The sequence below is a fragment of the Drosophila innubila genome (assembly GCF_004354385.1).
Source record: "Drosophila innubila isolate TH190305 chromosome 2R unlocalized genomic scaffold, UK_Dinn_1.0 1_C_2R, whole genome shotgun sequence".
Lineage (NCBI taxonomy): Eukaryota > Metazoa > Arthropoda > Insecta > Diptera > Drosophilidae > Drosophila > Drosophila innubila.
The window spans coordinates 9,024,160-9,040,696 of NW_022995374.1; the positions used below are offsets into that span (position 1 = coordinate 9,024,160).

A 16,537-nucleotide genomic window follows, 5' to 3' on the forward strand; every position below is an offset into this window, starting at 1 on the left:
ACTATAAGCCTTTCATTACTCAAAATTTGCATACTAACCCCTTAACATATTTTCAAAAACTTTGATCTCTCATAACTTTATCAAAACTCAACCGATTTTCATGCGGAATATCATTTTGTTCATGATTTGGCACCGAATTTGGTTCTGCATTCAAATAATGTTCACTTAAAAAATTTTATTTTTTTCGACTATAAGCCGTTCATTACTCAAAATTTGCATAGTAACCCCTAAACATATTTTCAAAAACTTTGATCTCTCATAACTTTATCAAAACTCAACCGATTTTCATGCGGAATATCATTTTGTTCATGATTTGGCACCAAATTTGATTCTGCATTCAAATTTTGCTCACTTAGAAAATTTCAATATTTTCGAGTACAAGCCGTTCATTACTCAAAATTTGCATAGTAACCCCTTAACATATTTTCAAAAACTTTGATCTCTCATAACTTTATCAAAACTCAACCGATTTTCATGCGGAATATCATTTTGTTCATGATTTGGCACCAAATTTGATTCTGCATTCAAATATTGTTTACTTAAAAAATTTTATTTTTTTCGACTATAAGCCTTTCATTACTCAAAATTTGCATACTAACCCCTTAACATATTTTTAAAACTTTGATCTCTCATAACTTTATCAAAACTCAACCTTTTTATGCGGAATATCTTTTGTTCATGATTTGGCACCAAATTTGGTTCTGCATTTAAATATTGTTCACTTAAAAATTTTATTTTTTCGACTATAAGCCTTTCATTACTCAAAATTTGCATACTAACCCTTAACATATTTTCAAAACTTTGATCTCTCATAACTTTATCAAAACTCAACCGATTTTCATGCGGAATATCATTTTGTTCATGATTTGGCACCAAATTTGATTCTGCATTCAAATTTTGCTCACTTAGAAAATTTCAATATTTTCGAGTACAAGCCGTTCATTACTCAAAATTTGCATAGTAACCCCTTAACATATTTTCAAAAACTTTGATCTCTCATAACTTTATCAAAACTCAACCGATTTTCATGCGGAATATCATTTTGTTCATGATTTGGCACCAAATTTGATTCTGCATTCAAATATTGTTTACTTAAAAAATTTTATTTTTTTCGACTATAAGCCTTTCATTACTCAAAATTTGCATACTAACCCCTTAACATATTTTTAAAAACTTTGATCTCTCATAACTTTATCAAAACTCAACCTTTTTTATGCGGAATATCTTTTTGTTCATGATTTGGCACCAAATTTGGTTCTGCATTTAAATATTGTTCACTTAAAAAATTTTATTTTTTTCGACTATAAGCCTTTCATTACTCAAAATTTGCATACTAACCCCTTAACATATTTTCAAAAACTTTGATCTCTCATAACTTTATCAAAACTCAACCGATTTTCATGCGGAATATCATTTTGTTCATGATTTGGCACCAAATTTGATTCTGCATTCAAATTTTGCTCACTTAGAAAATTTCAATATTTTCGAGTACAAGCCGTTCATTACTCAAAATTTGCATAGTAACCCTTAACATATTTTCAAAACTTTGATCTCTCATAACTTTATCAAAACTCAACCGATTTTCATGCGGAATATCATTTTGTTCATGATTTGGCACCAAATTTGATTCTGCATTCAAATATTGTTTACTTAAAAAATTTTATTTTTTTCGACTATAAGCCTTTCATTACTCAAAATTTGCATACTAACCCCTTAACATATTTTCAAAAACTTTGATCTCTCATAACTTTATCAAAACTCAACCTTTTTTATGCGGAATATCTTTTTGTTCATGATTTGGCACCAAATTTGGTTCTGCATTTAAATATTGTTCACTTAAAAAATTTTATTTTTTTCGACTATAAGCCTTTCATTACTCAAAATTTGCATACTAACCCCTTAACATTTTTTCAAAAACTTTGACCTGTAATAACTTTATCAAAATTCAACCGATTTTCAAGCGGAATGTCATTTTGATCATGGTTTGGTCTTTTTATTCGTTCTGCATTGAAATTCTATTAAATTCGATGAAAATAATTTTTTCCGATATTTCGTATTAAAAATGTATACATCGTTTGAGTAACGCATCGTGTCGATGTATCGATAGAACATCGATAGCACCCACCCCTTATTGCAGACACATTTGTGTTTGTTGTTTTCTGACAACAAAGACGAAACTCGCGAGCGGCGTAGTTCATTTTTATATTAGTTGCCAGACTGAGTTTATGTGTGTTTGGTAGAAGGTAAACAAACGTGCAAGTGTAATTAATTCAAGAACTGTAAGTGCTGATCATTAGTTCAAACTTTTACCCTTCATCAGACATTAATAGTGCATCTTTCACTCGCACTCTCACTTACATACATACATATGTAGCAAATGTTGTGTATCGTACAAACATATGTGTATGCATATATACATATATGCGTATCAATTTAATACAAATTAAATTCGTCTGCAGCTGACGGGTTTGCTCAGGTCCAGGTCCAAAGTTCACTTATTCTGCAGCGCTTATGCTCGTACACACTCTACATATTAATTTTAATAATACAAAATATTTATATATATTTGTCAATTGTCGTTTCTTTTTTGCAAGCTCGTCACGTTTTATAGACACAAATATCTACGATATAAACAATGGCTTCACATTTCTTTCGTACTGCATTTTACGCAACTGCAGCGAGAAAATCAATAAGTGTACCGTTTGCCGCCGGCCGCACGGCCGCTACTCTTGCCGTTGGCCTCTCGTTTGGTGGTAAATGCTTAGAATTACTCTTAAATGACACACTGCAAATACGTTTATTTATATATTTGCATGTCTCGGTCCTGCTCTCTCTCTCTCTCTCGCTCTCACCCACAATAACTACGACAATAACAATGGCAACAACAAACAGCACAAAATAATCGCAGCGCTGCTGTTCCATATGAAAATCTCTATGCGGATAATTTCTTTAGCCTCCCCTCCGGCACCGGAATGGGCAAGGGTTTGCTGCAGGGGCCGCTGACTGATTACCGGAAAATGCAGCAGCCGTTGTCGCGCAATTTCTCAAGCCTTCAAACACAACTGGTGCAGAATGTAAGCATACATAAATATTAATATGTTTTTAAGTATTTCTGTACATATGCATGTACGTAGATGTAGATACATATGTATATTTGCAGCACACGCGTGACATTAGCTTGTTCAACATACATACATACATATGTATGCAAATAAATTTATTTTACCATTTGCTTTGCTCTGCTTTAATTGTTTGCCAATCAACGCTAATTTATGCGCTATTGCTTTTGTAAATTCATTCTGTGTTGCTTCATTTTTTTTATAATTGCCCTGTAACTTTACATTAACATTTTATTGAAACACATGCATAACAGTTTACACTTCTACGTTTACATTTACATTACTTTGCAAATTACATTTACATTTCAACATTAACATTTACTTTTAGTACATAAGTAACAGTTTATAATTCATCACTTCTACGTTTACATTAACATAACAAATAACATTAACATAACATTTATTTTTACTGCATGCATAACAGTTCATTATTCATCATCCCTACATATACATTGCTTTCTAAAATAATACTTACATTTAATTTTGTTCGCTTTAGCCGCACTCACTCAAATGATTAAGATCTTGGAAGTTAACAGACATTGTAGTGTTCAGTGAGCTGTGTTGATAATTGTCATGAACTTTGTTCCCGAAAAATGATTTAACTTTCCATTTGAGTGATTAGCAAGCAAAAACATGTATTAGTATATACTTTTATAGCATGTAATTAGCAGACAGTCATTTGGCGCATGAATTAACCAAAAAATAATTGTAATTTAAATATTCAAAATTTACACTAAACAAATATAAAACGCTTAACCCAAGTTTAGTTTCGCATAAGAAAAGCGACCTCTACAGTCACGGTTTAGAACACCTAATTGGAGAAGCTTTTGTGAGATAGATCATAATGGCGCTCAATATCATGCTTTCGTCCCAAGCCCAATTTTACTCTCTCTCTTTGCAAATTTCCAAGTTCTATAGAGGTGGACGCTTCCCATCCCACAGTGTAATTCAATCCACCGCAATATCAATTCAGATCCATCAACAGCACATGTTCGAAAGATACAGCCAGACACACACACACAAATGTCGACTTTCCAGATTTCTATTGTCGTTCATTGGAAGCTGGGCGCACTTGCCGCCTCTATGTTCTATTCTCCCATAAGACAGTCGATAAAAGCTTTTGTATCTGCAGATACATGTTAGTTAAATTGAATTATGGAGTTCATAATTGAAATATCTGTGCTGATCGTATTCGTTTATATACTGCTTAAGATCTATCGGCGCTTTAAACTTGTGAGTTTTAGTTATGTTAAATTGTAAAATGCTACCTTTAAAGCAAGAACTCGGCAATATAATTTTATTATCTAACTTAACTTTGTATTTACCTTATCAAAATTGCAAAATTCTTATCAATAGATTTGCTTCGGTATCTTTAAATACGAAGTACGAAGTGTCTGCTGGATTAAGACCTCGTAGAATGTACAATTTAGTTAAATGCAGTCGCGCGATTTTGTCGGTCAAGAAAAGTCGCGCATAGACAGAGAAACTCACTAATTATAATTATATTGCGAATTTAAAATATTGATGGTAATTCCAGGACTTGTGCTTATGTTTCTTAAATATTTGTAATCTAAGCCAAAAATTCATTTTAAACCATGTGCTGTTACCGAGTCTTTTTATTAAAACTTCTATCTTATCTATAACTAAAAGTTATCTTCACGTGCAACGGAATTAAATTATTAAATAATTCAAGGTCAATCCTCGAAAAAAGTTACAAAATACTAACAATAACATTATCAGCTTATTTACATAACATAGACAGAAATCAATATTCTCTTCAGTTAACAACAAAATCATATCTAATCGCATAAAATTCCATGTTAAGATGTCAGGCCATTTTAAAAGATATTCGCAGTCAGACGTCAATCATATCTAATCGGTTACCAGATTAAATTTACACTCGACCTAACCAAGTCATTCATTGTTGGGCATAATATATATATATAAAGATTTGATAAGAGCAATATCAATATTTGGGATTATATTAACTAGCTTAAGACTAACTTGAAATAAAGTATCGATTTATACAAACTAATGATAATATTTATAATGTTTTTTGTATTATACAGAGCGCAATGGCATCGATGAAGAATCGTAGGTATTTATCCTCCAAGGATATAACCAAGAATATGACGCTCTATACGAATAACAAGGCGAATATCGAAGTGGATCCCAAAACTTTGGCCTTCAAGAAGCCCACGGGTAATCCACTGGTTCTGATGATGGCCTGGCTAATGGCCAAGCAGAAGCATCTGAAGAAGTATGCCCAAATCTACACGGAAATGGGATTCGATGTGATGGTGGTGCACATTACACCCTGGCAGCTGCTTTGGCCGACCAAGGGCACACAGGTAGAAGCCATAAATTATTTTTATTTTATATTTTCTATTTTCCGCCTATCTTAACTGAATTCTTGTTGTTGTTTTGCCAGGTGGTCGCCGCAGAGACACTGAAATTTCTGGAGAACAATAAATCATATGCACCGATTGTAATGCACGGATTCTCGGTCGGTGCATATCAGATGGGCGAGATAATGTTGCAAATGTCGCGCGATATGGATCGATATGGCAGTGTGCTGGATCGTTTTGCATGCCAGATTTGGGATAGTGCGGCTGACATTACCGAAATCCCAGTGGGTCTACCCAAGTCCATTTTCCCAAAGAATGAGCGCATGCAGAGCGCTCTGCGAAATTACACATTGTACCATATGAAGACATTCCATAATCAGGCAACCATACATTATATGCGCTCCAGTCAGATGTTCCACTCGACGATACTGAAAGTGCCAGCGCTCTTCTTTGTATCCGACAATGATCCCATTGGTCCGCCTTCCTCCAATCAAGCGGTGCGCGAGAACTGGGAGCGTGCCAACATAAAGGTTACATTCAAGTGCTGGCAACGATCGCAGCATGCGGGACACTTGATGAAGCATCGTGATGAGTATTTGGAGGCACTGTTCCAGCATTTGGAGAACTGCGGTGTCCTTGAGGCTGTTGGCGTGCCCAAGCGCGCAAAGTTGTAAAATACCCCTCTCCTTTTCATTTGGGTGATAATATTTGCAACAATTTCATGATTTTACTTAGTTTTTAAGAATTAAAGTTTAACCATTTTGTTCCCTATGTGTATGTGTGTGTGCCAGAATCTTCAAATTATACCAAAATTTGGCCAATCAGTTCAATTCACTTAATGTACTGCAAAGTAAATGCTCCTTAGTAAAGCAACAATATATACATAAATAATAGATATTGTTATATTTTGAGACCAGCACCAGCATCACAGATAAATAAAGTATTTTAATTAAAAATAATCAAACACAACTGTATTTATTGTCTGAGGCAAAAAAAAAAAAATAAATGAAATTTAAAAAAGTAATTTGCTCGCTGCGGACAGGATTCGAACCTGTGCGGGTAGAACCCAATGGATTTCAAGTCCATCTCCTTAACCACTCGGACACCGCAGCCTTGAGTTCGACGCCGGCAAAGTGCGCACAACTTAGCAGTGTGATGATATTGCGTGCGTATGCCATAGGTGGCGCTACAAAATGTTTGACATTCGCCCTGATAGATGGCGCTGCGCGGAGTCTATTTTTAAATTGGTGTTTTGCCACGCAGTTGTTATGAGCTGCGGTGTCCGAGTGGTTAAGGAGATGGACTTGAAATCCATTGGGTTCTACCCGCACAGGTTCGAATCCTGTCCGCAGCGAGCAAATTACTTTTTTATTTTACTTTTTTAAATTAAATGTAAAATTTTACCATATGCTGGGATTAATGGAAAGTGTTTGAATTCATTTTGTTCAATTTCTTTACAATAAAATGCACTTTTGTTTGTTTGTTTTGTTATATATTTTGTACGTCTCTTACAAAAAATAGTTTGCATTTTGTTAAGTTCTTTACAACTATGGTTTGTTTGATTTATATATTTAAAAAGAAAACTTAATACAATACGACTGTATTAATAGAAGTATTATGTATATAGCTTAAGACCTATCCACACATCTCACACGCCTCGCCTCATCAGACTTTCACTGCTTTGGGGGTGGTCGGTATACGCCCACGACGACGGCATGATCACGTTCGTATGGCTCCAACGTGAGCTGTTCCTGTGGTTTCAGTTTGTCCGCCTGCATCTTCTTCACCTCGGCGGCAAAGACCGCCTCCGGTTGCGCCGTGGAGTCAATGCAAGAGGCCTTGATAGAGATGACAAAGTGACCGCCATTCTTAAGGAAATGCTGGGCATTCAATGCCACAATACGACCCTGATCCGGTTGTGCCACATCCGCGAAAATGGTGTCCACCATGCCAACCAGCATGCGATACTTGTGAGGATGACGTGCGTCTTCAATAATGGGTATAATGTTGGTGCGCTTTTTGGCCACATTTATCAGATCACGGCCCGAACGATGTGAGAACTCAACGGCGTAGACCAGACCCTCGGGACCGACAACATCAGAGACGTGGGACACGGTTGTGCCGGAGGCGCCACCCAAATACAACACCTTGGAACCAGGTGGCATGTGTATCTTCTCAACGCCGCCGAGAATAGCAGCGGCCAGCTTGGAGCGGAAGGGATTCCACACACGGTATTCGATCTTCTCGCCGCCAGTCTGCAAATGGATTCCAAATTAAGTGAATTAGTTAAGTGTGTTGACCAGGTGAGTAGACTTGAGGTGAGGAGCAGTTGCCTCAGTAGTGCTATAGTTCTAAGCGTCACGTGGACGCCATCCAACTGTTTGACATGCACCTGGAGTACACACAGATGGACGGACGCCACAGACGCTCATGACCACACTTTGCCATGTTCTGTACCCCTGCACAACATCATCATGGACAGTATGGAATAGGTATACATATAATTAGACCTGGAGTATACACACCTCTACGGAAATACGCTTCTCGCCGTAGACTTCCGAGCCGGGCACAAAGTTGCGTGTGACCAGAGCATCCTCCTTGCCACGGGCAATGAAAACGCCCTCGTGACGATGTGGCTCAATGGTGACTGTCTTGCCGCCCTTGAAGCCGCCAGCGCCGCCGCCGCGTCCACCGCCACCACGACCACCACCTCCACGGCCACCGCCGCGACCACGGCCTCTGTCGCCGCCACGCCCACCTCCTCCGCCTCCGCGACCTCCAAAGCCACCGCCGCCGCCTCCGCGACTACCAAATCCACCGCCTCCTCCACCACGGCCACCAAATCCGCCGCCGCCTCCGCGACCGCCACCACCACCACGTCCGGCACCGCCACGGAATCCACCGCCACCGCCTCCTCTACCACCACCTCCACCGCCGCCGCCGCCACCACCACGAGGACTGAAACCTGTTGAGAAAACAAACGTTGAATTCCATCAAAACCTCAACTTCATAGGTTATAGATTTATTGTTATGTTTTGGCTTTGAAAATGCGAATTTTTAGCCTAAGCTGTGTGCAACATGTTGTTTACAAGCAACTTACCTGGTTTGCCCATGTTAAATGTCTGTACTTTTTATTTTTAATACAAATGTATGATCCAAATCAAAAACGCACGCGGTTCAACAAAAACGCTGTACGCATAAAAAGAAACCACGTGTGAGTTGGAGCTGTCTTTTCGTTCATAACAAGATCAATTGAACGAATCGAATGAACTGCTGAACTTGTTCAGAGACTTTTGAACGCAATTGATCCCTCGCTCCAGTGCAGCTCTGGCAGTGTTGCAATGGTACATGTTGCCAGATCAGTACATTTTGCGGGGTGGCAGCCTTTATACCAAGTGGTAACCTTTTGGGCCAAAGCGCAATATGGCCGTCGCATGAAAATTATGTGAGACAAAATTGAGCGCCGTGTTTGCCATTTGTGTTAATTAAATCCAACAAAACTTACACAAGCGTGCACGCAAAACGTATACAAATGTAAGCAAATTAGTTTAGTGCCTGTAACTATCGTTTTTATTAGCTTAACTCACATTAATTGCCCAAATTTCGGTCCGTGTTCGGTTTCGATTATTTTGTAGCTGACAAAGCAAAAACGGAAAAAATATGCATACATACATATTAATGTCTGTGCGTGCGTGCCTGTGTGTGTGTGTGTCACTTTGCTTTTCGAGAGCACAACAAATATCGGTGAGGTGCCGGTGCTTGTGTCGTTCCCCTACGAAAATATTATTGAATTCGAAGATTCAGTCTGGTACATTGTATTTAATAGGCCTTCATGGTCAAACGTGCCGCGGCATCGGCTGAAGAAGCTGGCAATTCGCTTACGTTTACACGGTGATGACGCTACGTCATCTTGCGGCAGCCGCGACGCGCACGTAAGGGTCGCCTACGTTATCTCAGCTGTTCGTCGTCTCTCGCTCTATCCCACATGCGTTGCTCGTAACGGGTGGTTTTTGGCCTACCGTTTGTGTGGGTTGGTAACGTTACGGTGCGTTACGTTACGTGACGGTGCATTACGTTACGTTAAGCTGCCTTACGCGCGTGCTGCAATTCGTATTTGTTACGTTGCGTTGGGACTGTTTTTTATCTCTCATTATTGATATTGTTGATGTTGTTGTTATTGTACGCCATTTCTAATGCCTCTCTCTTTCTCTCATGTTTTTTATAATCAATTGTAATATATTTGCAGCTTTTTGTGTATGTGTTTTTATGATATATAATGAGATAGTGTTGCGCGCGAGTTAAACGAATAGCAAGTTAAACGTGCGCGAAAGAGAGCGCGATTCGAATCGCGTGATGGCGTCGCGCAGGCGCCCAGATTTGAATCCAAAACTGCACATGGACAGACAGCCAACAGCTGCACGCATAACAGGTACCTAATAGGTATATCGATATCTTGTCGATACTTATGACATCGGAATGTCAACTTATCTACGTCTGATCGATTTAAACAATATATCGATTTACAAAGGATCGCAAACATTAAGCGATAAAGGAGACAGTTAAATTAGCTTATCATTAAGTTGTTTTAAGCAGAACAATAATAATAACAAATAAAATTTGAAATATGCTTAAAATATATATTTTTAAAAAATATTTTTAATAGAATTTTCGAATACTCGTAGTTTTTTAACAACTACAGTTGTAATTAAAGATTACCACTAGGGATCTTCAGAATTGAATAGTTTTGAGTTGGTAAACAAGTTAATATTTATAAATAGTGTTATTGTTAAGACCATAGCAGGTTATTGGAATATAGATAAAGATATGTTGCTAATACGCAAACAAATTCTGAATTTACAGATCCATCTTTACCCGCTGGCAAGCGTCGCGAAATAGACAACGTTATGAAGAAGGCACGTGCCAATACCACAAATGATTACTGGGACAAGAAACTCATCGAGGCCGAGGAGAAAGATCCAAATCGCTGGCGTCACACTGGCTACAAGAAAATGTATATTCAAGGCGAGAGCAGCTCTGGCGAAAGCGAACGCGACTCCGCTCAGGCCACCTACTCCCGTTATCCGGGTGTGCCGCCCAACTCCGGACCGCCGCCGCCGTCGTCGTCGTCATCGCGTTACGGCCGCTCAAGGTCACCGCATTCGCGAAGTCGCTCACGTTTGCGCAAATCGCCGCCGTTGTCACCGCCGCCGCCGTCGCATGCACGTCGCCGATCACCGCCGCCGCAGTTTATGGATCGGCGACCGGTAATGTCGCCTCCATCGCCCCATCACAACGGACCGCCGCCAATGCGTGGCCGCCCACGCTCGCCGCCAATGCCGCCGCGCAGCATGCCCCGCTCCCCCAACAACCACAACAACAACCACCACAACAACAGCAACAACAGCGACATGCTGCGTCGTCCGGGCAACGGCCACGGCAGACCGCGATCGCCGCCGGAACCAGCAACTGGTCCATCTTCATCACAGATGCGTCGCAAACCAACGAACGCGTCGCGATCACCGCTCGGCCGGCGTCGTTCGCCTCCGCTGCCGCCTCCAGCGTCGTCGTCGTCGGGAATGGAGAAACGTGGCATGGGACCGGCGCACATTCTACCGCGCTCCAAGCGTCCACCATCACCGCCCCCAAGGGTAAGCCAACCTAACAATAATAATAACTATTTTATACACTAATCATAGTAACTATTTGCCAACAAAAATGCAGGTTACACTTTAATTTAGTTTAAACAACTTGAAAAAAGAAATAATATTGTTTCTTTATCTTTGAAACTTGATCAGGAAGAAAGAAGGAAAATAATCCACAATCTATCAGTTTAGTTGGGATTAGCGTTATCATTTGTATAAATTGATATTATAATAAATTATTAATAATAGTTTAAATTAAAATTATTAAATAATTATAAATATTTGAAATTATTTTCTACACTTTAATTAAGCATTCAATGCGATCGCGCTCGAACAGTTCCATGAGCAGCAGCTCGGATGATTCCTGTTCGCTGTGCTCTCCCAGTCATCGTCACAGATCTCGGTGAGTTGCCGTAATAACATTTCTTTTGCTCAAATTCTGATTTTAATATTCTCTTTACTTGTACAGCTCCCGTGGTCCGCGTTCGCCTCCGCCAAAGCCGCGTGGTCATTATCGTGGCGCCGGTGCGCCTCCGCCGTTGCCACCGCCGGAGTCGCATGGCCGTTTGCATGGTCGTCCGACAACTCCGCCGCCGGCGCGTGCTGGCGTCAGCGGTGGCATCGATAAGTATCGTGAGGCCAAAATGCGTCATATAAGCCACGAACGTGCCACATCGTCGGATGTGCATATGAAAGTCGGTCGCGCGTCGCGTCATTCACCGCCGCCAGAGGATCCGCGTCTTAAGCATCGGCCGCCAGAGCCACCAGAGCCAGCAGCACCCACAGCGGCTGCCGCACCGCAGGTCAAGAAGAAAAAGAAGGAGAAGGAGGTAAGGCAATGGGAGATTTATACAGTCGAATTTCCCTAACTCGAACTTCTAAATATGTATACAATTTTCTTAATTATTTATTGATTTCCAATTAAATTTACAGCTGCGAACACGTGTGAAAATCGAGGGTGAGAAACGCAAGAAGCATACGAGTGCGACGGTAGCAACGAGCGGCAGTGGCAATAACGCCAACTCGTCATCAGATTCGGATGATTCGGGCGGTTCCGATAGCGATGAGGCGACTCCAGCATTGCCATCATTTTCGGCAACCACGCGTCTAACGCTTTCCGAGCGATTCGGCAAAATGGCTCAGTGGAGCATCGATCGCAGTAATATGGAAAATATGCGCATCACTAAAGACTCGGCGGGTGGTGCTCTCAAGGTGATGATCGAAGAGGGTCTGGAATCGCCTCCGCGTCGGTATTCGTACTCACCGGCGCCGGCTGGTCATTTCCCCGAGGAGTTGGCCACCACAGCACCGTCGGGAATGCTGTCGTGGGACGATGTGCGCGTTCGTTACGAGTACTACAAGAGTCGCGGTTATTTAAGGGATTTGGATCTTAAGGTAAATACCAACCTAGATTAAATTATCAATTTAAGATTATCTACTAATATTGTTTATTTTCTCCTTTTTACAGGACTACATCAAGTGGGAGGAATGGTGGTATAAATATCAGGAGTGGTTAAAACAGGAACGCTATTACGAGTACTGGGATCGCAGTCAACAGATGCGACGACGGCGCAAGAAGCTGCCAGTTACCCAGCGTTTAAATTAATTAATTGCACTTCATTTCCCCAAGCTCATTTGCTTTTCCCTTTCTAATCCCATTATCCCTCCCACTCATTCTGTTAGTTTTCTCCATTTGTGTGTTTTTTGATCATTTCAGACTTACAGTAACCTACTTTTTTTTTGTACATTTAGAATGTATAAAACCGCATTTTGTCAGCTTTGTATTTGATAACTGATTTATATATTTATGTATAATATATGTGCATCAATAATCAACGGGTGTTGGGTGGGCACTGATCACTATATGTTTATATATAAATGTAATATATATATCAAAATTAAACACAGAACATTGTAATTTGTCGGTTATTTTGTCTGTGTATATGTTATTTTTCCAGGCAGCAAGACACATTTGTAAACACATTAAATACCATACATACAAATAAATGAATAAAAAATATTTTCTTTGTGTATTTACCCCTAATTTTATTGTTGAGGATTTTATTGATTTGATTTGTATGAACTTGGTTAAATTAGAAATTTAGTTTAAATAAAATGTGAATAACACTGTTTTGGCCCAAAAGGTGTGGATCTTGCAGCTTGTACCATTTTGGGTAAATGTTTCTTAATTTTGATGCTATAGTTCTTAAATTTTTGCAGAGTTTTTGTTAGAATGTTGTCGATTTTTTTAAAATATTATTTTAAAACTTTCATAAGAATGTTTTCCTTAATTTAATCAAATTTCGAATTTTAAATGTTCATCAAATTATTTATTTATTTCAAAGTTATTGCATATTGAAATTTTCTTTCACCTACATTTAAATTTTCCAGTGTGGCCAAAAGCGACCAATAATGCGTTCTAATTAATACTGATTAAGTATTTTTTAACTACCATCTAATATACCACAAAAGTCTGGTATATTTTGTTGGTATAAAGTTGGCAACAGTGAAATTAGGCGGAAGCGCTGTTTTCATGTTAGTGGAGTTCTGTTAACATTAACAGTGCAGTATTTAACACTAACATTAACTAGTTAATGGGTTGTTGCACAGACTAAGCTTCGTAAAGCTTTGCAGTGAGATTTGTATGTTTAGGGGTTTTTCAAGGTCAGCATTTGCATAATTTAAATAAATAAATAACGACCACAACGCTTTTGACTTGGGTTTTATGTGTGTAGTGGGAATATGTCGCTGATGTCAATGTCGTGACACGTCGACACGAACGTTTGCCTGACGGCATATAAATTGAAAAATTCACATATAAAAATATGTAATTATTTGGCATGTTTTCAATTTGCACAAACCAAAGACGCTGAGTATCCGGAACGTGGGGGTGTAACCGACAACCGGAGGGATAAGGGTGAAATTATATCCAGAGATGGGTGTACTACTTACTTAGGGGATGGTGAATTAACGGTAACATCTTGCGAGGCATGAGATTTCCGCTATACGAATTAACGGTTGTCGGGGGTAAACAGGTAAACTGATAATTAGATTAAATGCTTAATGTTAATGTTGACGGGAAATGTCGAAATGTCGCATAAAATGTTTGCTTCAAAATTTCACCTACAATGCAGATGTATGTGATTCCTATAATTTGTTAATGAGAATTATTGATTGCATAGTAATCAGTAATATTACAAATTATGTTGCAAATCGACTTTCTTGAATGAAGTTAGGCCAATTATTTCACATATTAACTTATATGAATATTTAAATAATAATTAAACTTAAATAAATATTTTAATAACAGTACTAATAATTGATCTTTCCATTTTTTATATAATATTTTAAAGATTTATTATTTTTTACGTATTTAATTTTTATATTTAACAGGCATGAATTAAATATATAATGTTTGAAAAAATGTGGATAAACTAATACATCGAAGAAAGGGGTTATTAGCAACTTAAAAGTTGTATCTTTAAGTGCGACTACATTATGCTGTTACATTTAACTCGGTACTCTATAATTGCCTTTGGCACTTGCTGTCTAACCTCAATCTGGATCCTCATCATCAGCGACGCCAAGAGCCATGCCCTAGTACAATTAGGGCGTGCCTATGTCTGACTAAATAACAAACAACAACAAAAGTGTTAAGCAGGCTTTAAGCCACACTGGCTCCTCATCCGTTCCCCCAAGTCCTGAACACAAAAGGAGCTAGAAAAACTTGAGGAAAAGTCACGTCTAATTACACACATCTAAGAGCAGAATTTTGACCTGGTTCCCTAGATGGGAGGGGGTGGGTTGGCATAGGGTTGCTTATATTTTCGCCAAATTGGTTTTAAAAGCCACAATGAGGCGTTCATAAGAAGGGGCGTGAGAACGTGAGCAATTATTACGGTTAAGTAGCAAAGTGAGTGTCAGACTGAGTTCCACAAGAAGAACATACATACATATATGTAAGCCATGTATAATCCACATAAAATGCCATTATATGCGAAAAATGACAAATAAGTGTCAAGGAATAAACAAAGCGACTAATTCTGCGCGTTGACAGTTGTTGCAATGTCGCCCCCTGGCGGCCGGAAAACATAATACATTGGAGCGTGTCAAATGTGTGAAAATATCGGCAAAAAATTAAAATAATTGCATATGAGAGTGCAGAAATCAAGCGAGGCGCAAAAAGTGCCGTCAACGGACCAAAAGAAGAAGAAGAAGAGTATGCCAAATACGGGTACAGTCAATGCCGATAGTCATCATTAAGAAGTTCCATTTGAGTCGACCAATCACGCACAAAGAGAGAGAAAGAATGAGAATGGGTTGTGAAAAGGGGAAGGGAGTGAAGTGGCAAGACTTGGGAATTAACAATTCCTTTCAATTCAAAAAGGCGTGCAAAAAATGAACCAAGCATCCAACGATATTCTCTTTCAATAAAAATCAGACAACTACTTCCAGGGATGCAAAAAATGTATTAACAAGAGCTTCAATTTACAACAAGATCACTGCTGACTTATTTGAAATTGCTCTGAGTTGCTTTTTAATAAATTTTAACGCTTTTAAGCGTTCGAAACATCGTAATAAAATCACAATCCTTAGCTAGATTTATTTAACAAGCTAGAATACTTTTTATAAAAAAATGCTGATTAAAAATTTATGAAAGTAGACACAACTTTTTTCATACAAAATACAAATACAAAGTATATTTTAGAGATAATGATATTTCGATTTGACTGTCCTCGTTAAATTGCAAAAGAACTGATCTGGTTCGCCATGGGAATCGATATGCAGCCCTGGTTGCTGCAGTTGTAGTTGTTGGCACAAAGTAAGAGTAATGAAAACGTTGCATACGTACGGGCGCAGAAGCGAAACTACATAAATAAACGCAGAAAGATAACGGGCATACTGTGCAATGCAATGGGTATTTAGGGGAGAGGGGGTTTTGTGGACTATGGAGCTGTGGGTTTTTGGGTTTGGGTTTGGGGCTCTAAAATCAGCAGCGACTGTAACAAGTTTCGTGTTTCTCTTTACAGTTCTTTGCTTTTTGTATTTCGTTACAGTCAATCAGTTTTGCATGAGCGATTTCTTTACTCGTTTGCGCCAACTGTACAATTTACTTATTGGGAGCTACACTGTGACGATGGAGCCAGGGGTTAGGCGGGGGTATATTGTCGGGTTGCGGGTCGCTGGGCTTAGTCGCTGCAATTGGAAACGAAGTTAAAGCGAGTAGCTTCAGTAACTATTGGGTTTATTTGGATCTTGTTTTGCCAAAAAGTTTCTGTGTCACAGTTTGCGCAAACAACATACACCCTTTCCGATGATTTTAACGTTAGTTGGCTAATACAGTAAACATTCTTTATAAGCAACCTTTACAAAAGCAACATTCTATTTCAAATTTCATAAATACAAGCAACTAATATTTTTTTTTTTT

The 16,537-nt window shown here is 38.9% G+C and overlaps 3 protein-coding genes and 2 non-coding genes across 10 annotated transcripts; 3 read left to right on the top strand and 2 right to left on the bottom strand.

Moving 5' to 3' along the window:
* Positions 1–2,129: 2,129 nt before the first annotated feature.
* On the top strand, positions 2,130–6,426 carry LOC117784699. Of its 4 annotated transcripts, XM_034622504.1 has the most exons (5): positions 2,130–2,279; positions 2,595–2,753; positions 2,893–3,074; positions 5,189–5,470; positions 5,551–6,141. In XM_034622504.1, exons 2-5 carry the CDS (start codon positions 2,636–2,638, stop codon positions 6,139–6,141), a joined length of 1,173 nt encoding a protein of 390 aa, XP_034478395.1. In that variant the 5' UTR covers positions 2,130–2,279; positions 2,595–2,635. The 4 variants fall into 4 exon arrangements, with proteins under 4 accessions (XP_034478395.1, XP_034478399.1, XP_034478396.1 ...); XM_034622505.1 differs by lacking the exon at positions 2,130–2,279 and having other exon boundaries at positions 2,636–2,753; positions 5,551–6,426; XM_034622508.1 differs by lacking the exons at positions 2,595–2,753; positions 2,893–3,074 and having other exon boundaries at positions 2,163–2,279.
* Positions 6,427–6,497: 71 nt separating this feature from the next.
* Positions 6,498–6,579, bottom strand: Trnas-uga. Its single transcript has one exon. It is a non-coding gene; the product is annotated as a tRNA-Ser (tRNA).
* Positions 6,580–6,739: 160 nt separating this feature from the next.
* Trnas-uga lies at positions 6,740–6,821 on the top strand. Its single transcript has one exon. It is a non-coding gene; the product is annotated as a tRNA-Ser (tRNA).
* Positions 6,822–6,942: 121 nt separating this feature from the next.
* LOC117783440 (rRNA 2'-O-methyltransferase fibrillarin) lies at positions 6,943–8,715 on the bottom strand. Its single transcript, XM_034620846.1, has 3 exons — positions 8,568–8,715; positions 7,993–8,432; positions 6,943–7,722 (listed from the first exon to the last, which is right to left on the bottom strand). Exons 1-3 carry the CDS (start codon positions 8,578–8,580, stop codon positions 7,141–7,143), a joined length of 1,035 nt encoding a protein of 344 aa, XP_034476737.1. The 5' UTR covers positions 8,581–8,715; the 3' UTR covers positions 6,943–7,140.
* Positions 8,716–8,851: 136 nt separating this feature from the next.
* LOC117783439 (basic salivary proline-rich protein 2) lies at positions 8,852–13,142 on the top strand. 3 transcript variants are annotated; one of them, XM_034620843.1, is made up of 7 exons: positions 8,868–9,001; positions 9,714–9,896; positions 10,328–11,115; positions 11,421–11,512; positions 11,579–11,939; positions 12,043–12,504; positions 12,578–12,715. In XM_034620843.1, the coding sequence occupies exons 2-7, from the start codon at positions 9,821–9,823 to the stop codon at positions 12,713–12,715; spliced, it is 1,917 nt and encodes a 638-aa protein (XP_034476734.1). In that variant the 5' UTR covers positions 8,868–9,001; positions 9,714–9,820. The 3 variants fall into 3 exon arrangements, with proteins under 3 accessions (XP_034476736.1, XP_034476734.1, XP_034476735.1); XM_034620845.1 differs by lacking the exon at positions 9,714–9,896 and having other exon boundaries at positions 8,852–9,001; XM_034620844.1 differs by lacking the exon at positions 8,868–9,001 and having other exon boundaries at positions 9,821–9,896; positions 12,578–13,142.
* The last annotated feature ends 3,395 nt before the right edge of the window (positions 13,143–16,537 follow it).